The following is a 26,472-nucleotide window of genomic DNA, read 5'->3' as shown; positions in this document are numbered from 1 at the left end:
GACGCCTTGATGGGAAAAGCCGAAAGGAAAAGAAGATAAACACAACTAACTACTCATTGCTAATGAGCCACATACATAGATACTAGACAACATGACTATGACAATCTATTAAAGGGGAAGTATACCGTATTTTCCAGTGTATAAGGCGCACCCAAAAGCCTTCATTTTCTTCAAAAGATGACCCTGTGCCTTATACTCAGGTGTGCCTTATACGTGAAATTACATTGAGCTACCATAGGTCTCTCAACTCCAGTCAGCAACCACAGACTCCATTAACCCCTATAGAAGTAGTGCGTGGTCCATGCTGGGATATAGTGATACCTTAGCTTACACACGCATTAGCTTACGAACGTTTCACCTTACGAACATTAAATTCGCTATAATAATAATACATTTCATTTGTAAGCGCCTTTCAAAACTCTCAAGGTCACTTTACAGTCACATGATATTTTTTTCTGTGCGTGAGCAGCGGCAGCCACATGCACCAGCGTTCACTCACCCTGGAAGTAACTCAAATAGATAGAAAGCCAGCTAGATAGCTATATATAATAACATAACATGCATATGTATATATACAGTAAAGTCTCGTTATATCGATATCGGATATATCGATAGTCCCGGTTATATCGATACTATTTCTATGCACGCACGGAGAAAATGACATGCAAACAGGGTCGGATATATCGATAGTCCCTGTTATATCGATATTTTTTCGGACTCCCTTGAATATCGATATAACGAGACTTTACTGTATATATATGTATATATATATATATATATATATATATAATAAGAATATTCTTCAGTTAGTTTTTGTTCAAGACAAACTACACAAAGTTTTATGGTTGTTTCAACAAGTTTAGTAAGAAAAAAAGTGATTCACAATAATCAATGGCCCTCTACACCTGCACGTTAAGCATAAGAAACTTCCAGGCATAAAATGTTTTGTTTGAATATGCCAAAGTTATAATTAGAGAAACACATTTACCAAGTGATAAAAATAAGAAGGTGAAGAAATGCAAGCAGACACAAAAAAAAAAGACATGAAAAGGTAGCTGCCGTTAGAAGGAAGGAAGCATCTGCAACAAAAGACTTCTTGTTGTAGTTAACATCATCTATAATAATACTACAGACTGAAACAGCTTTGTTTACAATGAAATAGATACAGTGCAGGACAATGTAACAAGATGAAATTGAGAAACAGATTTAAATACCACCAGAGAAATTCGGAATGTTTTTATCACTTGTAGAAATTGTTATGCAAGATTTTACTGATATGTGGCAAAATGGTTTTTTGTGTCCCCAATGCTGCTTTTCATATATTCACCCACATTGAACCACTTAAAAATTTAAGTTAAAAACTTTACTACGACTAAAATAGTGGAGTGTCATTAGTGTAAATGTAGTCCGAGAAGCCCGTGTTGTGTTTGGGTTTACTGAACATGACAGTTGTCCCCTTGCTCTGGTGACGCGTGCGAACGAGGGGCGACCATTTCTTCGAACTTGTCAGTTGAGGAAGAAGGCACCTGGTGATGAAGAGAAACCACATGAAAGAGCAGGTAAAGGTAAAGAAGGAGGGTAGACATTTTAAGAGAAATATTATTTGGCCCCGTGTCTGAAAAGGTGACCAAATTAGAAAATCGATGCGGCCCGATTTAACTAGATTGCAGAAGTATACATAACTGATTGAAATAAGCTAAAATACATTAATTGGAGCATGGTATGTCTGAAGTGAAAAGGAAAAAAAGCATTTGAGTAAAATATTTGTTTCTAATATATAAAACAACCAATTTTAATTAAAGTCAAAGAATGTATTCATATATAAAATAAACAAACATTTTCAATTTTCTTTACTTACTACACAATCAATCCTGTGCTGTTTTGATATTGTACGGTATTACAGACAAGACAGAGAGAACAGACTCAGCACAATATTTCTTACTGGTGTCTACTTAAAGGACAACCGACGCCTCCGTACAAGTTGTGTCCATAATTTTTAAAATCTCTTCAAATGACTTCTACTGAGCGCATTTGACAAAGATTGCACCGCATATTGCTATATTTTGCTGCAACAAATTGTCACTACCCTCTGCAGACTTATTCGATTGTTTCTTAAAAAACGAGAAAGTGTTTGTTTGCTGCCTCTTTTTAATGTCTTTACTCATGTTCTCACGCTGCATATTGCAACCATCCGCCAGGTTCAATGTAAACACGGCAATGCACCATGGGTAAATGAATACACTATTTGATTATCTCTTTCGGTAGTATGGAACGGTACGGAAAAGCCCGAAATATCCTCTAGCACGACTAGCACGACAAAAAAAAAAAAACGAATGCAAGGTGATTATGGCTAAATATCAGTCAGGCAAGATGGCAGAAGACGAAATTTAAAACCTCTGAAGGAAAACGAGCAGTTTTCAATTGCTGTTTAACTAAATGTGTTTCATAGCCTATCTTAACAGAAGTATGTCATATGTGTCGCGAATCATGTAGCAATACGCGCTAATCGTAATAGATTTGCGCCGGTGATGGCATTACCAGATAAGACTTATCCTCTTCCCCTGTTTTATTTCTGTCAGTTTTCAGATCACCATCAAGCTCCAATTATTTGACATGAGATAAAATGAACGAGATGTGTTAGTTTTGTGAAAAACAAGGTGCCACCGGATATGCTCGATACCCAATATTTTGTTTTGTTTTTGGAGACAGAAAACAATCTAAAAAAGATTTTGCACAGTTGGTCTGCTGATTAATGGGAATTAAAACAAATCACCTCGCCTCCCTTGATGTAATAATATGCGTCATATTAAGATCACAGCAACTTTTAGCAACTTAGTTGCGTTTATGCTTACCTTCCTGTCATGCTGCATGGCAGCCAATCGAGGGCTGCAGCGTTTCACAGTGGTTCTCCTCATGATGAAGGGGCTGGCCTCACCCAGCGGAATGTCAGCAAAGCCTGAGAGAAACAAATAAGAACAGCACTAAATCTCCAGATGTTCATGATGCTAAAGGCGCAGGGTGTATTCATACCTCTCTGGACCAACTCTGGAAGCCCTTCAGGCCTGAACTCGCCCTCCAGTTCTGTACTCTGTTTTGGGGTGGTCACGGCGTTGGCTCTGATCTTCTTGGTGAGGTTGTGAAGAGCCTCCTGGGCGCTGTCCTTATTGCTTATGTGTTTATGACCCCTCTTCCCGGATGAGGAGCTAGGTGATGATTTCTGGGGCGTCGAAGGAGCTGAGTTCTCCGTTTGGTCATCCGTTTTTTTGGTCGAAGACCTCCTCGAGCGTCTGCGGCCGTCAGCGGTCCCGGAGTGGCCGATGTTGTCTTTGTTGGCTGGTTTGCTCGCCATCAAATATTCCAGCCTCGTCGTCAGGGTTTCATTGGCCACCTCCAGCTTGTGCACCTCCAGCATCAAGCTGCAGTATTTGTTCATGGTGTCGTCCACTTCTTTCGTCTTCCCCTCCATCAGCTGCTCAACCTCTTTCAGTTCCCCTTTGGCCTCCTCCAAAGCTCTGCTGCGTGCGTCCAGGGCTGCCTTGAGCTCCTCCACTTCTTTGCATCTTTCTTGACACGCCACTCTCGCCTCCTTAAGGGATGACTTGAGCTCCTGTACCTCCTTCTTCCTCTCTTCTGCTTCGACCTGTGATGCTTCACTGCACAGACCATCTTGGGGGAGAAATAAATATTAGGTCAACATTCAAAATGTATTGGATTATATTTGTATCTGTTGTTTACAGTGATCGTTAGTAATGGGGGATTAGACATTTCTATGTTAAGACAGTATTGTGTTCCCAAATAGTATAGCTCCATGGAATATTTGGCACAGGACAACAACATTTGTAGATATTTTTCTTTGGAAGCTCAATGGAATATGAAAAAAAAGTTTTATTTTGAAAATTAGGCATGTTTGACCCTGCCTCCACCATATTTAGCTCACGGGAGGTGGTAAACAGAGTCCTAATGGTCCAGTAACATCAAAAGTGTCTGGTTCTTCTGACCATTAAAAAGCTTTGGAACTCCATACCTTAGGCATTACCGCCATCCAAGGGAATTCAGTGCACACAACACTTAGCAATAAAATTCATGATGCACACTTTATGCTTACAGTATTTTGCATTTAAATATGTGTGGTTTAATAAAGGAGGATGAGTTGGGTGCATTTAACCAAAAATAATAACATGCAAATGTCGCTTTCACGGCAGCGATAAAAGAGCATAGGCAAAAGGAAAAACGTGGTTGATGCTTCATGTTATTTCGGACATACAGTCCGACAAATGTGAAATCAAAACAAAACCAAATACATGTTGTAATGCATGAGTTTTTGTATTTATAGTTTATCAGTAAAAGTGCAATTGTGCCTTCAGATTTTTTTAGGCTATTTTAAAATGTTGAAACATTAAAATACGATGAAAATGTTTCTTCAACCGTCACCTGTGCTGTATATATACATAGGGCCTTAAACTACCAGTAAAACTTTAGTTTGCTGACGAAGTTTCTTGGATAAGAAGCGAAACTTCCGACACCTTCAAAGAAGTACAGATGACGGCTGAAGAAACCTTTTCATCGATGGAGCACTCCTGTACGACTGAGAGCTTACACAGACATATTAAAATACGTAAAGGATTTTAAGGCCAGCGTATCGCCTCTATGAAGCATAAACATGTCAGGAATGCTCATACAAGCCGCAATGATTAACTCATTCACTGCCATTCCCAAATTTATTTGGGAATTCAAAAGTGGAGGGCCATTCCCGAATTTGTTCGGGATTTGTTTTTTCTTGCGGGCGAGTGTGTGCCGAAAAGGTGCTGGTCAGACCTCTGGCAATGTTTTTCCCTCCCACGAGGGGACAGCATTTCAAGCTCAGATAACTCCGGACCCATATAACTTAGGCATTAACTGTTTTTTTCTGATGGAAGAAGAATCTTACGTTTCTTACGCTGCATTAAATGTTTATGGAGTCCTAAAACTCAATATTCTGTGGGTCCTGCAATTTGAGTGAAAATGACAAAAACTCTGGCACTGGAGTGGACACATTTTTGCACATCGTCTGGCAGTGAATGTGTTAAGCAAAGCTGAATATATGGTCACCTTCATTGTCTTCAATATTAATTTGTACATTACTTAAAAATTAAAACTGTAACCTAATCATGGCTCTATAAGAGGAGCCGTTTGCTGGTGCGATATGCTCACAAATATATATGATGCAATTAATTGCCAAATTGGTAAGGCAAGTTGTGATTATTTAACCGACATAATAATAATTTGTAGCAGCCCAAGTGTCAAGTAAACCAACCTGAGCTGCTCAGTATGAGCATCTTCTCTTGCTCCAGCTGTTTGCAAGTCTTCATCCAAAGACTCAACGTGCTGTGAGTGGCGTCTCTCTCTTTGGACACATGAGCGAGACGAGATGAAAGCTCAGACACCTGGATGGAAAAAAGGGGGAATTGCGGGGAATTAAGAATGTGATTCAAACCACCATTTATTTGTATTGGATGAGTTTGCATTCTGTATCTTGTCTGTTTGTTTAATTTTTTTTAAAATCATGACAGTCATTTAAAATTGTGCACATACTTGCTCATTGAGCTTGGAGACAGACAGCTGCTGTGTTTCCAGCTCCTCCTCCAGCGAGACAACCGTGGATTGAAGCTTCTGTTTCTCCTCTGACAGTTTCTCCTTCTCGTCTTCAGCTTTTTGCTTCTCTTGTTCCAGTGCAGATAGAACTAAGGACAAACTATTTTTCTCTTTTTCCACCAGCGACAAGGACGTTTGAAGCGTCTTCATCTCCCCCTCCAGCCTTTGTCGGTCCGCCTCAAGTGTTTCTTTGTCCTGCTTCAGGGCAATGTTCTCCTCCTTGCTAGAATGGAGCTTCTGATTCTCCTGCTCGAGTATTAGTTTTTCATCTAGGAGTCGTCTATTTTCTCCTTGTAGCTGTTCTTTATCATCTGTCGCTTTGGCCTTCTCAATGTCTTCTTCCAAACCCTCAATGCAAGTCATCAGATTGTTTTTTTGCCTTTCCCATTCCTCTCCATTCATCTTCCACTTATCCAGCGCCTCCTGCAGATGTTGTTTCTCTTCCTCGAGCTTCTCTAGAAGACTTTTCATTCTTTCTCGCTCCCTCTCCATTTCGGCACCCTTTTCTTCAAAAGACAGCTCTCGCTGATGAGACACTTCAAGCTTCAATGTGAGGTCATCCACCAGTCTCGTCTGTTTCCCTGCTTCTTCCTTCATCTCTTTTTCCAACTCCTCCACCTTGCACCTCTGCCTCTCCTCCTCTTCTCTATGATCCATCTCTGCCCTCTCCAGGCCTCGCTCCAATTCCTCCTTGGAAGCCTTAAGCTCATCCAGCTCTCCATTTTTCATCTGGAGCTCTTGCTCCAGATGCTCCTTCTCAGATCGCAGGCTGTCCAGAGTGGCAGAAAGCTTCAGGAGCTGGTCGCTTAAACCTCTCTTTTCTTCATCCACCTGAGGGGCCAGACAAAATAGTTAAAAAAAAAAAAAAGAAACAAAAGTCAAAATAAGAAACAAAATAAGAAACAAAAATGATAGTCTGCGCCACGCCGCTTCTCAGATGATTACTTGCAATTAGGATCTATTTTGATTTATTCTTGATTCGGAGTATGTAAGTTCTGGAATTTGGACATCAGTGCTGCCGCATACAGAAACGATGACTTCCTCTTCGATTTCTGAGAGGGGATGTGAAACTGCTTTTCTGGGCCAATAATTGTAAAGGCGCTACTGAGTGAATTTTGAAGGCATTGCATTCAGGACATGGCAAAATAGTCAAATAACTTGGTGAGAATTCAGCCGTTTGTATGTCCGCCAAAAGGCTAATACAGTACTGTAATTTCTCAGAAGGTGTGAATGTGCAGCACATGTTATACTGTACCATGATCCTTTCCTCTTCCAGCTCAGCTTTCAGGGTCTCGGCCTGTATCAGATTTAAAGTCACAGGTGAGTGGTACAAATATGTCACAAACTTCGTCTTTGAGTACCATATTTTCCGGTGTATAAGGTGCACCGGAGTATAAGGCGCACCCCCAACGAATGGTGTATTTTCAGACTTGTTCCATATATAAGGCACACCTGACTATAAGGCAATGAAGGAAAAAAGTTTCAGAATCAGAAAACCTTTAATCGTCCCACAATTGGGAAATTTGCAGTCCACAGGGGATGGGGTGGTGGGTGAAAGGATAAAAAAAACAAGATACAGTATTCTAAGCATAGTAAAATGTCAGAAGACTGAGATGTATACTGTAAATGTGCAAAAATGTTTCATAAAAAACTGTACATGGTGCAAATATCAAAGAAAGGGCATATTGATATATGTAGCTGTATTGCATCAACATAAAGTGTAATATATACATATATAAAAGTTTTCCAAATATAAGGCACATCACATTTTGAGGCACTACAATTGAGGCTGTGGGTTGTGCACTACCTTCTTCTATCGGGGAATGGGAAATGAAGTCGATGGCTGCTGACAGTAGTTGCGAGACCTGTTGCGGCCCAATATTACTTCACATATAAGGTGCAGGGTCACCTTTTAAATAAAATATAGGCTTTTGGGTGCGCCTCATACACCGGAAAATACAGTATTTAAGTTCTTCCAGGTATATCTGCGAGTACCTGAAGGACAGCCTCCTCAAGGTCTTGCTCTGCATCCTCCTTCTCCCGCTGTAGAGCATCAATGCGGTCTTGCAGGGAGTCAGATTTCCTCTGAGCGGCTACGGACACACAGAGTCCCGGTCAGGCCGCTAAGCATACTGAGAAGTGTGACGACGCTGCAAAAAGGTGCTTAGACGTTACCTCTGAGAAGTTCGCTCACATGCTGCTTCTTCCTCTCGTCAGATTCGATGCGGGCACGGAGCTTTTCAATGCCGTTCCGCATCTGCTGGACCTCGTCCTTTGTGGAGTTTAGTCGAGAAGCAATTTCTCCTTTTTCAAGTAGAGAAGACTCTAAAGACTGCGTCAGCTGTCGTACTTCTCCCTCCAAAGCCTTGGCAAAGCAACAGAAAGGAATGATAGAACCATTTTTCAAAACTCAATTTATTGACACACTTTCATCATGCTTCTTATCCACCTGGATTTTGCCGATCATGGTCTCGGTGTTTTGATTGGCAAACATGTGATCTTCCTTAATCTTGTCGAGCTGTCCAATCAATTGTTGCTTTTCTGCAGTCTGCTGAGAAATGGCTTCCTCCAACACATTCATCTGCTCAAGCAGCTTGAGAAAGAAAAAAATATATATATATATGTTATAGCATCTGTCGAATAAGATTGACATCACTTGATTAACGTCCGCTGTGATTTGGACAAGCTTATTAACTCATTCATTGCCATTCCCGAATTTCTTCAGGTTTTTGTTTATCTTGACGGGACTGCCGATAAAAAAGTCCTGGCAATGTTTATTCCCTTCCACGAGGGGGCATCATTTCCCTTTTTTCAATGTTAGCCTTTTGTTACAGCTTCAGCTGTTGTTAAAGCGCTATATACAGTAAAGTCTCGTTATATTGATATCGGTTATATCGATAGTACTGCTTATTACGATACTATTTCTATGAACGCAAGGAGAAAATTTACATGCCGCAGGATCGGATATATCGATAGTCTGGTTATATCGATATTTTTTTCGACTCACGAGAATATCGATATAACGAGACTTTACTTGCATTGTATTTTGGACAGCCACACTCATTTCAAGCTCATATAAATTCAGAACCATATACTTTAGCAATTAACGCTTTTTATCCTGATAGAATAAGAAATTCCAAGGTTTCTTACGTTGCATTGAATGTTTATGCAGTCCTAAAACTCAATATTCTGTGGTTCCTGGAATTTGAATGACAATGACAAAAACCCTGGCACTGGAATTGACATTATTGCACGTCTGGTAGTGAATAAGTTAAAACACAAAATGTATTTGTGCACCTGTTGCTTCTCTGCCTTTACTTTCTCAATGCTGTCTTCGAGGGATTTGTTCTTCTGCTTTCCTGTTTGGACGTTATCGTTCAAAATCGAAATTATAGCCAAAGTGTCAGTGTTGGTGCTGTCCAATCCTTGAATTTCCTCTCGCAATTGGCCGGAAATCTGACTCAGCTGCGCTCGTGCTTCGGCGCAAGAATCCAGTTCAGACCGTAGCTGGGTTGTCTTAAAAAGAAAACAGCATATGGTACATGATCCACTGTACAAGAATGACATTAAACAGAGTAAACCTATGCTTCTCTCATGGCCCGTAATTGCATTATATTGTGCAGCAGATTCATCATTGAGCAGTAAATGAATGCCCACCTCAGCGGTCAGTGTTTCTATTTGCTGCTCCAAGCCCGAGCAAGTCCTCTTTTTAGTTTCCAGCTCATTTCTCAACTTGTTGCACTCCTCCAGAAGGGAGTCCAGCTCACACTCCATGCCAAGGATGTGTTGTTCCAGATTGGCTTTCTCGGAGCGAACCTTCTTCAACTCGCATTCCTGTTGGAGGAACTTCTCATCCCATCCACCTGCGCAGCAAAAAATATAACGCAGTGTAACACAATCACCGTTCAGGACATACATGCTTGTTCGTGAGTTATGCAAAGACAAATATTTGGCAATGTTACCATTTCAGGAGTCAAGAATTTACCTTTGGCCATTTCTAGTCCCTCCAGCATCTCCATAACATCCGCTAGCTGGCATTTAGCTGTTTGGAGCTGCAACGTCAAGGATTCTCTTTCTTCTGACAGCTGAGACAACTAGATTTAAACATATAATTGGTATCATAATTGAACAACAAACGCTAGTCCGAGACAAGGAATATATTGTTCTTTTGTTCACCTGCTCAACGAAGCTATTCTTCTCCTTCAAAGCATTGTTCAGCTTATTTGCTGCACGACGTGCTTCTTCTTCAGCCGTGTCAGCTTTCTGCTCCAGGTTTTGGACTTGCGCCTGGAGGTCTAAGGTTATCTCCTTCCTCAGTGCCAAGTCTGATGTGAGCAGGTCAATCTCGGAGAGCAGGGCATATATTGTTCTTTTGTTCACCTGCTCAACGAAGCTATTCTTCTCCTTCAAAGCATTGTTCAGCTTATTTGCTGCACGACGTGCTTCTTCTTCAGCCGTGTCAGCTTTCTGCTCCAGGTTTTGGACTTGCGCCTGGAGGTCTAAGGTTATCTCCTTCCTCAGTGCCAAGTCTGATGTGAGCAGGTCAATCTCGGAGAGCAGGGCACAGATTTCCTCTTCTCGCTTCGAGGGGTCTTTGCTGTCATCTTGTAACTTCACTGGTTCCGTATTTGCTGGATGGAATAGCAACACACAAGTTATTTGACTTTTGAATTTGCAAGGGAAAAATGTACAATGTTTGAAAGTTAAATATGATTATAAAGGCTGTGTGCAGTGAATTTAACTTATTTGCTGCCATTCCTGAATTTATTCGGGAATTGAAAAGTGTGACGTTGAGCGGCATTCCCAAATTTGTTCGGGTTTTAGTTTTTCTTGCAGAGGGTGCCAATAAAGAGCTGGTCAGACCTCTGGCAATATTTTTCCCTCCCACAAGGGGGCAGAATTTGCCTTTTGTCCATTTTAGCATGTTATTACAGCGCTATATAAATCAATATGCATGTATTGTATTGTATTTTGTACACTCCCATTTCAAGCTGAGATACCTCCAGACCCATATAACTTAGGAATTAACTCTTTTCTTTTGTGATGAAAGAAGAGGGTCTAAGGTTTCTTACGCTGTATTGAATGTTTATGTAGTCCTAAAACTCAATATTCTGTGGGTCCTGGAATTTGAGTGAAAATGACAAAAACCCTGGCACTGCAATAGACATGTTTTTGCACATCGTCTGGCAGTGAATGAGTTAATATTAGGTATGTCTAGAGAATCTAAGGAGCATATGTGTGTATTTCATTACTCACTGATTGAGTGTAACGTAGCAGCTTCATGTTCAAGGACATTGCAGGCAACACTCTCCTCCTCCTGAACCTACAAGTGGGTTAAAATTTCAATTTGTTGTCAGATACGATACAGCAACGGTATTAAAAAATATATATCAGCAATTTAGTCGGGAGAGAACTCCATCTAAAACAATTCTCTCATACCTGATCAAACACTTTCCCCTCGATGATCTGCATTGGGCGTGTAACGTCGATGCACGCATCTCTGTCTTCTTCCATATGTTCCTCGATCATATCTGGTTTGATGACATCCGGCTCGCGGATTTGTTCCATTTCACTACAAGATTCAAGATTCATTGTATTGCTCTGAAATGTGTATTTTTGAGTCGTTCAAGTGAAACATCACCATACCTTGGAGACTGATCAAGTTGAACTGAGACGTCTGCCAATTTGACTTCATTTACTGTCATTGAATTTAATTGTGGTTCCACAGAGGCTTCAATGTGGTTTGCTGTCTCCGCTGGAATTACAGATGAATCAATCTCAATCTGTTATGGTTAAAATAAAAATCTTTGATGAGATTAACATTCATTTCGAGTTGGTACTCACAAGTAATGTCTGCTTCTTCAGGCTCATCGGGGCTCAAATTTTCTTGGGGGCTCCGTTGGTCCTGCACTTGTGAGAGCTGCTGAATGAGCTGGTTTTGTTGGCCCACTTGCTCCAGCAACACATCATACTGGTGCTTGAACACACTCAGCTCTTGTTGTAAGCATGACAATTTCTGATGCAGGTCAGCCTGCTCTGTTTCAAACTGCTGGTTCCTGAAACCAGATGAAAGTGCAATGCGTATTTCAACTCATTTACTGCCATTCCCGAATTAATTTGGGAATTGAAAAGCACGAGGTGGAGCGTTATTCCCAAATTTGTTCGGGTTTTGTTTTTCTTGCAGGGGGGTGCGTTTGAAGCTTTGGTCAGACCTATGGCAATGTTTTTCTTTCCCATGAGGGGGCAGCATTTACCTTTTGTATCCACGTTCAATGCAGATAACTCTACAACCAAGTAAGCTCAAAATAAACTTTTTTTTTGATGAAAAAAGAGAGACTAAGGTTTCTTACGCAGCATTGAATGTTTATGTAGTCCTAAAACTCAATATTCTGTGGGTCCTGCAATTTGAGTGAAAATGACAAAAACCCTGGCACTGGAGTGGACACATTTTTTGCACATCATCTGGCAGTGAATGAGTTCATAGGACAAAAACAGAAGAGGAGTGTGTTGCTTTGTGTAAGCGGGTTCGGTAAATGATACAACTTCTTGATAGAGTTGAGGTTCTTTAGTAGGACTGCCGTCTTGGTTGGAGGGAGAAGGCAATTGACATGTGTGTCTCTCACAGGCTCTCATCTGACTGACTTGCAGCAGCGTGCATGCTGCTTTGGTCTATAGCCAGGCATCACTAGTCGAACAAGCAAATATGATGTGCTCATATACAGTAATTACATCTCTCTTTCTGAATTGAATTCTTTACTTTTAACAAATGTAGTGAATTTAATTATGTCAGTAATTAGCAAATTTAAACTTGAATAAAGTCTTTCCAAATTTTGCAACAATAAATGAAACATTCACATCATCTTTTCACCACATGATCACTTAGAAAAACATGTTCAATGTTTTCAATCAGTCTCTCAGGTGGTTTCACTTTCCCTGAGGATTTTCGGATAGCATGTCCTGGAATTAGAGGCTCTGTTACAGTATCTGTTCGTTGACTTGCTATGGTTGGTTCTTTAAGAAGATGTTTACTGTATGTCTTGTCGAACTTATTGTAATGTTGTCGTTTTTAAATGTCCTTTATAGTTTTCACTGTGGTTCAAGTGTTCCACAATAAACGTTTGTGACATCAGTACGAAGCGTCATCCTTGACTTGGGTAGATACAAATACGATGTGCTCATTTCATTTCAAGGAGAAACACAGATAGAGAAATAATAACGATACCTGGCTCTGTTTTCCTCAATTCGCTTTTCTCTTATTTGAAATTGATCCTTCAACAGGTGACACTCGCGTTCAGAGGACTGGAGGAGGTTTTGGAGATGTTCTTTTTCCTCTTGAAGAGAAGCCAGCTTGTTATCACGTAGTCCTATGCTTGCTAGGATCTCCTGCTTCTCCTCCATCAGCAGGACTTCACTGGACTTCAGCGCCACATTCTTCTCCATCAGTAGATCATTGCTTTCTTGCAGCTCACGTTTGTCGTCCACTGCTTGATTCAGCTTGCTTGCCAGTTCACTGAATTGAGCCTCAAGTTGAGATTTCTGCTCGCAAAGAAGATCAAGATTGGTGAGGAACTGGGCTTTCTCTTCAGTGAGCTGCAACAGTGTTGATTCTGTCGTTTCTTTCTCTGCAGCCATTTGTTGTGTCAGTGTCTCGGCTTGCTGCTTCTCCGCAGTCAAAACGTTAGCGCTGGTCTGCAGGCATTTGTTCTCTTTAGCTAACAAATCCAGTGTGATTTCCATCTGCTGCTTCTGAGCAAGCACTTCATTGATGTCAGCTTGCAGTTGCTCTTTGTCATTTTGCAATTGCTTCATGGTTGCTTCGAGGTTATTTTTCTCCTCAAGTGACGCTTTCTCTTCATCTTTTTCATCTTGAATCCTCTGAGTGAGAGTCGAAACTTGAGCTGTCAAAGTGGCGATTTCATCTTCCAACTGACTGCTTTTGACAGCGTCCGCCTCCAGGCGAGTTATTTCACAACTTCTCTCCATTAGTTCTTCTGAGGCTGTCACATACTTGGTCTCCAACATGGAGTTTTGAGACTGGACCTCCTCCAACCGTGATTCCAAAACAGAGACCTAAAAGACAGATTTAGTGAGACAATGTTTGATTGCCAAGCTTTAATTATTAGTCAGTGGCTGCGGGAGGCATAATCAATCTCAAATAAAGAAATGACCGATACCTGGGCTTTACTGTCCTCTAGTTGGATCACCATGTCAGACATGTAGCTTTTGTTCTGAGCTAATTCAGTCTCTAGTGACTGGATGGTCTCCTTAAGTGCCTCATTTTGACTTTCGTAAGAGTTGACAGTGGTCTCATTGTCTTCCAGATCCATCTGAAGCATCTCAACCTGAAACTGAATGTGAAAAACAAAACCAAATATAAACACAAGCCCGTTTTAGTGTGGTACATAGAACAATCCTATCTTTGAAGATAAAACTGACTGACACTGCCAGAGAGGTATTTAACTTTTATTTTTGTGGTATGATTATGGGTTTTAATTTCAGTTTTTATTATTTGGATTTGCCTTTATTATTGGATTTGCCTTATTGCTGGAAAGGCAGCCACTCTCGCAGCACCGTCTTCAAGTCAAAAGAACAAAAAAACAAAATAACATAACAACACAAAGACACAGAAAGTCATTCATCCTTCAGCACTTTCTGTACCCTCTTTGTTACATGAAGTTATATATACTATATATATGTCGTTATAATTTTAAATGTATTATTTCACGCTTTTACGCTGTTATTTTTTTTTTAATCACAGTGAACCCTCGTTTATGGCGGGAGATCCGTTCTAAAAATAGCCCGCGATCGGTGAAATCCGGGAAATACAATGTAGTCAAAAATCTATATATATTTTTTGAAGGAGTCTTTCTCCGAGAGAAGAACATTGTTATCTGGAGTTGTTGGCACTCTTTTTTTCGTGAATAGAGAACAGCTTTGACAGCTCATGGAGCAGAATGCATTCTGCTCCATGAGCTGTATAATCTCCATGTATAAGCTCCATGTGTTGTATAATCATAACGAAGACAATTGGAAAAAATAGAGAATAATTTTGTAATTCAAGTAGGTTATTTTACATCATGTTATAAATTAAATATCACATTTTTTTTTATAATTTTCACCAAGTATAGGAATCTTGTCATACTATTGGAAAATACACAATTGAAAAGGCCAAAAAACAACAACAACACAAGAACGAATTATTAACTCACTCACTGCCATTACGAATTTATTCAGGAATTAAAAATATGACGTAAAGCGCCATTCCCAAATTTGTTCAGGTTTCGGTTTTTCTGGCTAGGGTGCCGATAAAGCGTTGGCCAGAACTCTGGTAATGATTTTTCACTTCCACAAGGGGGCAGCATTCCACCCTTTTCCATGTTAGTGCTTTGTTCCAGCTTCAGCTGTTGTTAAAGCGCTATATAAACCAATATGTATGTATTGCATTGTATTTTGGACAGCCACCCTCATTTCAAGCTCATATATCCTCAGACCCATATAATTTAGGAATTAACTCTTTCTAACTCTGTATTGAATGTTTATGTCGTCCTAAAACTTGGAGTGACAATGACAAAAACCCTGGCACTGGAGTGGACACATTTTTGCTCGTCTGGCAGTGACTGAGTTAAAATATTTTTTTTTTTATCTACCCTTCAAAAGACTTGGCCCATCTATGCAATTTAAAATCTAAGCATCTTGCGTACAAAAGATGAGGGTGTAGATTATAAGGAGGGATTGTAAACAACCAAACCTTGATTTTGTTCATGGAAAGCATCTTCTCATTCAGGAGCTCGGCCATCTTGCCGTGTTCAACTTCTGCACTGTTCAGCTTCTCCTTCAGCCTCTTTATGCTGGTGTCTCTTTCCTCCAAGCCTTCTGAGGCTGCAGACAGCGTTACCTTCATGGTTTTTACTTCTGCTCGGATGCTACTCCACTCAGCTTTGATGGTATTTAGGGCTTTCTCTGCAGCTTCACGCTCTTCTCTGAGGCTCTTTTCCTTGTTGAGGAAACTTTGAGCTTCCAGAGCTTGACTCTCAGACAGCTTGTTCATCTTCTCCCTGAGCTCTGCTACTTCTTTTTCCAAAGCAGAATTCAAAATTACTTTCTCACTCAGGGAGTTCTCTAGGTTTGTCTTGACTTCAGTTATGGAAGAGAGGGTCTTCTCAAGTGTATCCACATGATCTTTGAGGTCAGCATGTGAGCTGTTGATTGCCTCAAGTTCACGTTTTAGCAACAAAACCTTTTCAACTGAATCTTTGCTTGCGGATAATTCTTCCTCTAAGTAAGCCATTCGCTCCTGCAGCTTGTTGACCTTCTCAGCGTGTGTATCTTTGAGAAGCTTTAAAAGAGAAATTTGGCACTTACTAGCCTCCTGCACTCAGCAAAAATATTCTCCCCCGGAATGTGATAGGACCTTACCTCTGTTTCGTTCACCATCTCTTTCACATCTTTTTCCAAGCCTTCATTTTTTTTCTCCAAAGACAAAAGCCGAGCCCTGTCTTCTCCAAGCTGCCTTTCCTTCTCCACCAATTGGGCACGTCCCTCCCGAAGCTCCTCCTCCACCTGGAACAGCTTTTGTTTATTTTCTGCATTTATCCTTTTGTGCTCGTCCTCACGCTCAGACATCTTCTTGCTTTGTTTTTGCAGCTCTGCTCCAAACTGCTCCTGGGCCTTCAGCAACTGATCCATTGAGCTGATCTGAAACATTTGGAGGTGAAATGAGGAAAACGTGAAGCGCTGTGCAACTCAAAGCACGTATACAGTCAAACTTCATTTTTTTGACCGTCAACCATTCCAGAAAGCTGTTTGAAAACTGATTTGGTCGAAAACTGAAACATTTCCCATTATAATCAATGTCTGATTTTATTTATGTTTTTAATCATGATTGAACAGTACAAACACGCCTGCTCACAATGGAACGCTACACATGGAAAATGCGTTGAGGAAGCGGAAGGGAGTTGAGTGGTCCATTCAGGTGCGCTCAGTTTGGTGGAGAAACGATTTTCGGTTGTAAATCGAGGCATAAAAAAAACTAAATTGTCGGTCAAAAACCAAGCTGGTCGATAACCGAGACATTTGAAAACCGAGGTTTGACTTGCTAAACCTACTTGGTTTTTGGTGAGTAGGAGCTCTTGATGAATTTCCTCCAGCTGCAGTTTGACTTGTGTCGTCTCCTGTGCTTTCACTGCAATGCTTTCCTCACATTGTTGCAACAAAGCATCTTTCTCCTCTGACAATCTGGGTGCCACGAGAGATAAAACATGATACAAACACATTTATCATATTTTCCGGTGGATAGGCGCACCTCCAATGAATGTTGTATTTTCAAACCTTTTCCATATACTATAAGGTACATCGGACTATAAGGTGCACCTTCAACGAATGAAAAAAAGTTTGCCAAATCTAATATATAAAGATAGAAATGTTTTCCAAATATAAGAGTATAGTAAGATATATAAGAGTGAATATAGAGCTTACACAGACGTGTTCCAAATATAAGGTACACCAAATTATAATGGGCTACAGTTGAGGCTGGGGTTAAGCACTTCTTCTTCTAGGGGGGAAAATGGAGTTGCTGGCTGCTGACAGTCGATGCGAGACCTGTTGTGGCTCAATATTACTTCACATATAAGACGCACCTACGTATAAAGCGCTTTTGAAGAAAATAAAGGCTTTTGGGTGTGCCTTATACACTGGAAAATACGGTAGCTGTTTCTATCGCTCTTTAAAAGGATATATATATAGTTATTGAGACAGGCCGTAGAGCCACCAAGTACCATTGATGAAAAGGTTTCTTCAGCCGTCATCTGTACTTTTTTGAAGGTGTCGGACGTTTCGCTTCTTATCCAAGATGCTTCTTCAGCAAACTAAAGTCTTACTGGTAGTATCGGCACTATACGTACAGTAAAGTCTCGTTATATCGATATCGGATATATCGATAGTCCCGGTTATATCGATACTATTTCTATGCACGCACGGAGAAAATTACATGCAAACAGGGTCGGATATATCGATAGTCCCGGTTATATCGATATTTTTCGGACTCCCTTGAATATCGATATAACGAGACTTTACTGTATATATACTGCTATGATATGTTTTGTAAGGAGTCGAAACATATCATATTTTGTGAAGAGTCAAAACATATCAGGAGAGCACTTTTAACAAATGTCAAAAGAAAAGAATAGGGAATTAAACCCAAAATTCTGAAGATACTAAAAGGAGAGGAGTAGCAGTACCTTACATTGCAGAAGTTTCTGAAAAACTACAAAGAGTCCTGCGGCAACACAAAATTCCTACTTATTTCAAACTGATAAACACTTTAAGGCAAAAATTAGTGCATCCAAAAGATAGGCTGCCAAATGAAAAACAAAGTAATGTAGTTTATTCAATACATTGTAAGAATGAAAATTGTAAAGAGCAATACATTGGGGAGACTAAACAAATTCTTAAAAAAAGACTATCAACATCGCAGGGATAATACTAGTGGGCCTCAATCGGCAGTACAAATGCACCTAAAAGCTAGCAACCACTCATTTGACGACAATGACGTTAAAATCTTAGCGAAAGAACATACATGGTTTGAAAGGGGAGTAAAAGAAGCGATTTTCATAAAACAGCTAAATCCTTCACTAAACCGATATGGTGGTGTGATGTTCAATTTGGATCGTTCGTACAATAGCCTGCTTAGGCAAAACAGGTTAGGCAACTTTCGTAATGCTGATGAGGGTCGTTATGCTGATGAGGTGATACCGGTGGGAGTGGGGCAAATAGGCCAGTAGGGATATATATATATATATATATATATATATATATATATATATATATATATATATATATATATATATATATATATATATAGCGCCGATACTACCAGTAAGACTTTAGTTCGCTGAAGAAGCATCTTGGATAAGAAGCGAAACGTCCGACACCTTCAAAAAAAATTCAGATGACGGGTGAAGAAACCTTTTCATCGATGGACCACTCCTGTATGACTGAGAGCCTACACAGACCCATCAAGTACCAGCAAATATTTTTCAATCTTGATGGGGGGTAAAAAAAGAGATGTGTTCAATGATGAGCCTCACTTTACAAAGGCGTGGTGTTAACTGGCATTTGTTGCCTAAATAGAGCAATGAACATCATAAGACAGAGATAGAGAGAAGAGCAAATAAATGTCTCACCTTAAATTTCTCTCTTCATGCTCAGCAGTAGCCTGAGCAAGGGTGTCCCTCAGCTGGCGTATTTCAGCTTGGCCAAGTTCAATCAGCTGTTCTTTGGAGCGCGCCAGATCGGAGGATGCTCGCTGCTCGTCCTGCAGCTGGGTGATGCTCTTCTCGGCCTGCTCCGCTCGAGCAATCTTGGTTTTGAGCTGCAACTGCAGATCTTTGACCTGAATGGATCAAATGATGAGTGTAAAGCCGACAAGTGCGGCGCCACAGGGAGAAATTCACTGAGGACAGCTATAATTAATCATAGAAATTCACCTGTGTTTCAAGGTGGGCCACCTGTGCAGCAACATTCTCCAGATCTTTGGTGCGTTTCTGTTCAGCCTCAGAGTATTTGGTCTGCAGATCCTTGTACTGATGTTCCCTCGCTTCCAGTTCTGTACTCTTGATGAGGAGTTGTCCCTTCAGGTTGTCAATATGTGCCGAGAGCTTGACCTGGTCCTCCTCTGCACACCTCAGTTGCTTCTATAATACAAGAACAATTACTGCAATAGAGTTTAACCAAATGAAGAACGACACATAGTGATGTCTCCTCCACATGCATTTGATTGGAGAAATCTCAGGACTTGTTCCGACTTTACCTTCAATTCTTCATTCGCCTCGTTCTGCGAGGTCAGACTTTTGTCCAAGGCACCGATTTTGTCAGTGAGTTCCTTCTGCATGGTCTCTGCATTGTTAATGAGTTCTTCCTTCTCATTTTTCCAATCCAAGAGAGCTTGATGCTTTTGTGTCAACTGCTTGTACTCATCATGACTGTCGGCAAGATTTTTCTTCAGCTCTTGACATTCTTTTATCGCCTCTGCCAACTTGTTGGTCAACTGCTCCGCTTCTTGCTTCTGTTTCTGCATTTCCTTTTGGGACCTACAATGGGATGGCAACAAAGTTGATTGACTCTCATCAAGTCAACGAATAACAAATGGTGATTTTCTTCACCCACCATTCATTTTTAGTCTCTGCATCGGAGAGCATCTTCCTTTGGTTTTCCAGCTCCAGCGTGGAGGTTTCCGACTGTTGCTCTAATTTGCATTGAAGTCTCTTCAGCTCTTCATTTTGACTTTCACATTTTGCTGAGGAACAATAAATGAAAAATGTGATGGTTAAGCTGCAATGCAAAGTTGGGGAAATTCATGTCCAATGACTATGTTTGGTTTCTCAAACAGATGGGCCAGCCCCGTAGATTTTTTTGAATAGTAAAGAAAAATTAATTACAAAAAAAAACTTAATTAATAAAGTTATGAATTTTACAATGTGTCTTTATATTTTGATTTGTGTATAAAACATGTCATTTAAAAAATATTACAAGTATTGATAATTAATCAATTCAAATATTTTCTTCAAGTAAATATTTGAAGTTATTATTATTATATCAAGTAACTATTACGTGAAAAAAACATGTTTGCAATATATTTTGTAGAATACCTATCTAGTAATATACTGTATGTGAATTACAAAAAATGAAGAAACAGTGCCCCTTTTTTATTTTTGGAAATAATCTTTTAAATTAATAAAACAACCACTCTGAGTTACTTCATAATGTAAATGCTTGGTGAGCCCAATTAAAAAACAGAGTAGGTTTATTTGGATCTCAGGCCTTAAGTTGCTCTTCTCTTCAACAACCAGAATCCTTCAGTTGCTATTCCCTGCTCTAATACTACCAGCAAGTTACCTTTTAGATCATCCAGGCGTCCTTGAGTGCATTTGAGATTCTGGTCTGACGTCTTCTTCTCATCCTCCAGTTGTGAAAGACGCAATTTGTTCTGGTCAAACTGGACAGAAATGCTGTTCTTCTCTCGCTGCTCCTCCTGAAATTAGAAAGAAACTGAACTGAGATGATGTACAGCATAGAGGCTATTAAAATATGTGTTTATACAGCATTAATCACTATGTTATGAAACAGGTACTCGAATGCCGCAAAGGCAAACACAATGCCAGGATAAAACAATTACTTTATTTTGAATTCCAGATAGTGGAAGCTGGAAGCACCTTCAAATCCCATCTAAAAAAAATAAAATTGCATTTTCTGTGTAGCTCTATCTGTTGTTTCTCTTTATAATTGTATTTTATGTATTGTATTCTATTTATAATTGTATTTTATTTATTACTGTATCTATGCCTGTCTGTGACTGTAAAGTGTCCTTGAGAGGTTTGAAAGATGCTTGAAATAAAATGTATTATTATTATTATTATTATTAGCACCTGTTTCTGTGCAAGCAAATCAATCAACAGTTTTGAAAATACAGTCTGTTGAAACAAAAATGGAAGAAGCCATTAAAAAGTGACCTTTAGCTTCTTGCAGAGGTCCTCCTCTTTGGTCTGGCTGGCCTGGAGGCTCTGCTGTGAGCGCAGCAGCTTCTGTTTCTGCTCCTCCACCTCCCTTTCCAGCTGACTCTTATGAGAACGTATCTGTAGCAAGATGATTTAACAATAGTAATGACGAAGATCTGAACGTGGAAACATTTAACTGGGGATAATTGAAACTCAAGCTGACTTACTTTCTCCAAATCAGTCTGAAGCATGTTGTTGTCTTTTTTGTATTGTTGGACCTCTTGTGTTAACTTAGTTCTGGTCTGCTCCATTTGTTGCTCCAAAGTCTGATTGGATCTTTGCAGCTGGGCAAGCTCCTATATATGGTGAAATCAATAGGCTTTTATGTTTTAATTGTATCACATTTAAAAGACTAGGGGATGGGGCTCTGTGTGGTTGCACCTTTTGACTATCTCTCTCTTGGTCCTTGACCTTCTGTTCCAGGGCTCGTCTGCAGGTCTCAGCGTTTTGTCTCTGACAGCTCGTTTCTTCAGTAACTTGCTTCAGCTTCTGCTCTACTGAAGAATACTAAGAAAAAGAGGGAAAAACATTAAAATCACCATTGCCAAAAGATTCTACGCATTCCTCTCCTACATGGTGTAGTGGAAAAAAATAAAACTACTTTAAGTAGTGGGAATAGAATGAAATAAAACTGTGTCCTACCTTGACCTCGAGCTGCTGATGTCTGTCAGTGGTTTGACGCAACTCGTGACTCGTCTTGGTCAAGTCCCGTTCCCGCTCAGTCAGGTCTTTGCGGGCCTGGTTCAGTTGGACTTGAAGGTCATGCAGCTTGGAGGCCTGGCTACTAATTTCTCTCTCGTGAGTGCACATGCTCCTCTCCAGTTCTGACACGCGGGCACGCAGCTCTGAAAACAAACATGAAGATGTTTCTCAATTAGACCAGCCATTTGAAAGGACTGCACTTTAATGTGTGCTGTATCAAAAATGTTGCTTTTATGCTTACCATTTTTCTAGACAATAAATGATCTGGACAGATAACTGACTTATTTAAGTCAGATTTAAACGTTATTTTAACTCATTCACTGCCACTCACAAATTTATTCCGTAATTTTGATTGTTCATGCTTGGCTGCCGATAAATTGCTGGCCATGACCTCTGGTAATGTTTCTTCTTTTCCACAAGGGGGCATCATTTAACTCATATAACTCCAGACCCATACAATTTAGGAATTAACTCTTTTTTTCTGAGGTTTCTAACGCTGTGTTGAATGTTTATGTAGTCCTAAACCTAAATATTCCGTGGGTCCTGGAATTCGAGTGACAATGACAAAAACGCTGGCACTGGAGTGGATACATTTTTGCACATGTCTGGCAGTGAATGAGTTAACTAATGTTTGGTAGCTAATCCAAAATGGATTTTATTTTTCTTTATCATGTTTTTGAGCTACAAGATCCCAGCTTTCTTCAAAAATATTAAAGCAATTTTTCATTCCCGAATTTATTCAGGAATTTAAAAGCATGACGTGGAGCGACATTCCCAAATTTGTTCGGGTTTTGCTTTGTTGTTTCTTTTTTTAAGCACTGGTCAGACCTCTGGAATTTTTTTCCCCTCCCACTAGGGGGCAGCATGTACACGATTTTAAGCTCAGACAACTCCTGACCAATATAATTTAGGAATTAACTTTTTTTTATGACAGAATACAGTGTAAGCTTTCTTACACTGCATTGAACGTTTTTGTAGTCCTAAAACTCAGTATTCTGTGGGTCCTGTAATTTGAGTGAAAATGACAAAAACCTCGAGTGTGTCCACTGGAGTGGACGCATTTTTGCACATCGCCTGGCAGTGAATGAGTTAATATTTTGTTGCAGAACAGAAATATCAGTGTTGTATTTGTTGTACAGTATTAGATTACAGAGATAATTATTTAGTTTCAAAGTATTGTGAACATTACCTTGATTGAGGATTTTCAGTTGTTCCATTTGTTGGGATCCAGCTGGACTTGCCGCTGTTTTGGTACAGCTCATCCGCTGGCTGGTTCTGATGGGTGTTTGCTCGTGGGCCTCCCAAAGGGACGCACCACGCCTCTTCAGAGGAGTTTCAGTCATTTCCTGAGACTGACGGGTGAGCGCTTGATCTGGTTGCTGCCATGGGAAAATAGAGGATCCAGCTTGGCGAAGAGCAATGTCCTTGTGGTTCACACTGGCCGACGACTGATTCAACAGCTACAAAAGAAAGAAGTTTGCAAAATGTACATTACACACAAGACGTCTGTGTAAGCTCTCAGTCGTACAGGAGTGGTCCATCGATGAGAAGGTTTCTTCAGCCGTCATCTGTACAAATTTGAAGGTTTCGGATGTTTCGCCTCCTATCCAAGAGGCTTCGTCAGCGAACTAAAGTCTGACTGGTCGTATCGGCCCTATTTATATATCCCTAATGTCCAGACATGGTGGCGCCGGACACAGCTATGATAGGTCCCTACTCTCAGGTTGGGGGGAGCAGAGGACCACTCCCTGTGGCCCCACTGATTGTTCCTACATTCCTGACTAACGACTGGTCTATTTGCCCCACTCCCACCGGTATCACCTCATCAGCATTACGAATGTTGCCTAACCTGTTTTGCCTAAGCAGGCTATTGTATGAACGATCCAAATTGAACCTCACCCCACCAGACGGGGTTAAAGAAGGATTTTGCTGTTTTATAAGAATCGCTTCTTTTACCCCCCTTTCAAACCATCTATGTTCTTTCGCTAAGATTTTAACCTCATTGTCGTCAAATGAGTGGTTGCTAGCTTTTAGGTGCAAATGTACTGCCGATTGAGGCCCACTTGTATATTCCATGCGCACCAAATCCAGCAGACATTTAAATAGCTTCTTCCCCCAAGCCATTAACTCTTTGAACTCTTTCAACAGTAGCCAAAATGGAACTGTATAGTGCCACTTAGCAGTTTTATTATTATTATTATTATTATTATTATTGGATATGCCTTTATTATACAACATTATTATTATTTTTTTACAACGATACTAGTGCAGTGTGTTCTACCGGAAACAAATTCCTTGTGTGTTCTACATACTTGGCAATAAAGATGATTCTGATCCTGATTCTGATCCCTGCGATGTTGATAAAGTATTTTTTTGAGAATTTGTTGAGTCTCCCCAATGTACTGCTCTTTACAATTTTCATTCTTACAATGTATGGAATAAACTACATTACTTTGTTTTTCATTTGGTAGCCTATCTTTTGGATGCACTAATTTTTGCCTTAACGTGTTTATCGGTTTGAAATAAGTAGAAATTTTGTGTTGCCAAAGGACTCTTTGTAATTTTTCAGAAACTCCTGCAATGTAAGGTACTGCTACTCCTCTCCTTTTTGTATCTTGAGAATTTTTGGTTTCATTCCCTATTCTTTCTTTCTGACATTTGTTGAATGACCAGAGGGTACCCACAGTTAGTGAGTGCGCTCCTGATATGTTTTGACTCCTTTTCTCTACCTTCAATGCTAGTTGGAATTAGTTTAGCCCTATGCTGGAGGGTTCTGATAACTCCTAGTTTGTGTTGTAAAGGGTGCTTAGAGTCAGTAAGTAAGACGAAGCCTCTTGGATAGGAGGCAAAACGTCCGAAACCTTCAAATTTGTACAGATGACGGCTGAAGAAACCTTCTCATCGATTACACACAAGACTTTCAGTCCATGACTGACATACGTACTTTGATCTGCAACACTTTGAGTTCATTCTCCAACTTTTTTCTTTCTTCTACTTCCAGGATATATTTCTCTTGAAGATCCTCGAGTTTGTTATCTTTAGCAAATGGACAAGATGTGAAACGCGTTCTTGTTGACGCAAGCTGAAAAAGTTAGGTAGTGCAGGTTCAGAGTGGCAAGATACCTTGTTGTCTGCAAACAGAAACCGGAGTGGAGAAAATCTTTTGTGGAGTACCAAATGGCTGCAGATCCAAGGAGGATGACAAGGAGGAAGAGCCAGCAGGTTGCGACCGATCCAGTTCGGTTTTGTACCTGAAACGTAAAACAAAATTTACTTGGCGGCCTCTGATGAGCGATGCAATTTCACCGTAGCCTTTGTTCAGTCAAAATTTGCACAAAGAAAAAAAGACAACTCACTTTTTAAGCTCTTGCTCTAGTCGCTCGATGGTCTTCTTGCAAGTGTTGAGTTGTCCCTCCAAATATCTTACCTTTATTAAAACAAAGCAATTTACATTGTGCACATTTTGATTTAGATGTGCGCCACCTCTATGACAGTGGCAAATGGTATGTATGAATCACTGCCCAATAATTAAACCTATTTCGAGTTGAGGTAACTCAAACTCACCTGTTGCTCTTTGACCCCGAGATCATGTAAAACCTTTTGGCGAGCTTTCTCCACAGAGTCACATGACTCTACTAGAGACTGGTTCTCTCTTTTCAAAGCAGATGCCTCATTGCGCTCACTGTCCACCTGTATAAAAAAATAAAACATGATACAGTTTAGAGACTCACCAGAGTTAAAATTTCAACAATAACAAACCTCTTAGACTGACCTTTTGTTTCTGCTTTTGCAGGGCTGCCTCCAGAGAGTCAAGCTGAAACTGTTTTTGAGTTCTCTCCTTTTTCACTTTGTCTAGCTGCACTTCCATCTCCTGGATCTTCTGCAGGGCTTTCCCTGGAAGTCCATCCTTCCACTCCTCCACCGCCCAGCTCATCGTAGCTCACGTGGCTAGACATCATATACGAGAACAAAACTATACTCTTGGGCAGCATTGTTCACATTTTATGTAATATGTTGTGTTTATTATTATACTTTATGCTAACTGTTTTGTTAAGCGCATATATTGCATACGGACAAAATAATAAAAACACCATCCACAAGAGGTGAATATATATTTTAAATGCATTTCGCGAGCTGGATTGTAGTATTTTAAAACTAATTTATACAAAGTATAGTAAATACACGTCGTTCCGGCTAATCTTACAGCGTTATGGAATGCATTTTGTGTTACAAATAGACGGACGCAGTTTCAGTTGACGTATTATTGTGAAAAATCGTTAGACCAAGTTTAATTGTTCCGTGGGTTTTGGTTTTAAGAAAGATTTTGAGTAACACATTAAGGTAAACGACTGACCGTTAGATTCAGTACTAGTCTGTCGTTAAACGTGGAATTAAGTTACAATTCAAGTTCACTATAAATACTGAATTGGTACCGAGAGAAATAGCGGCAACGTGGTTATGCAAGATATTCATCCTTATGTAAATATTAAAACTTACTTTGGCGCGACGCTTCTCGACGACGATTGTAGTCGAGTTTCGTTGAAAATTCAAATTCTGAAAAACAAATCGCGTTTCCGACATCTCGATG

At 40.1% G+C, this 26,472-nt stretch overlaps 1 protein-coding gene across 1 annotated transcript; it reads right to left on the bottom strand.

The window, feature by feature from the left end:
* Positions 1-844: 844 nt before the first annotated feature.
* On the bottom strand, positions 845-26,429 carry cenpf (centromere protein F). The gene is made up of 38 exons (XM_088992755.1): positions 26,382-26,429; positions 25,657-25,832; positions 25,449-25,574; positions 25,241-25,311; positions 25,008-25,135; positions 24,829-24,920; positions 23,074-23,344; positions 21,825-22,027; positions 21,564-21,689; positions 21,350-21,478; positions 21,138-21,260; positions 20,524-20,659; positions 19,795-19,924; positions 19,439-19,718; positions 19,116-19,322; positions 18,813-19,021; positions 16,737-16,866; positions 16,048-16,326; positions 15,380-15,967; positions 13,806-13,979; positions 12,854-13,701; positions 11,476-11,687; positions 11,278-11,386; positions 11,071-11,203; positions 10,888-10,954; positions 10,012-10,262; positions 9,617-9,725; positions 9,289-9,494; positions 8,929-9,147; positions 8,081-8,224; positions 7,807-7,996; positions 7,627-7,724; positions 6,887-6,928; positions 5,572-6,462; positions 5,294-5,423; positions 3,031-3,666; positions 2,853-2,956; positions 845-1,526 (listed from the first exon to the last, which is right to left on the bottom strand). The coding sequence occupies exons 2-38, from the start codon at positions 25,816-25,818 to the stop codon at positions 1,434-1,436; spliced, it is 8,046 nt and encodes a 2,681-aa protein (XP_088848881.1). The 5' UTR covers positions 25,819-25,832; positions 26,382-26,429; the 3' UTR covers positions 845-1,433.
* Positions 26,430-26,472: the final 43 nt, after the last annotated feature.

Source organism: Hippocampus bargibanti, linkage group LG03, assembly GCF_051943395.1.
Source record: "Hippocampus bargibanti isolate YZ-2025 linkage group LG03, ASM5194339v1, whole genome shotgun sequence".
Classification (NCBI taxonomy): Eukaryota; Metazoa; Chordata; class Actinopteri; order Syngnathiformes; family Syngnathidae; genus Hippocampus; species Hippocampus bargibanti.
This window is presented reverse-complemented; position numbering and strand designations above follow the sequence as displayed.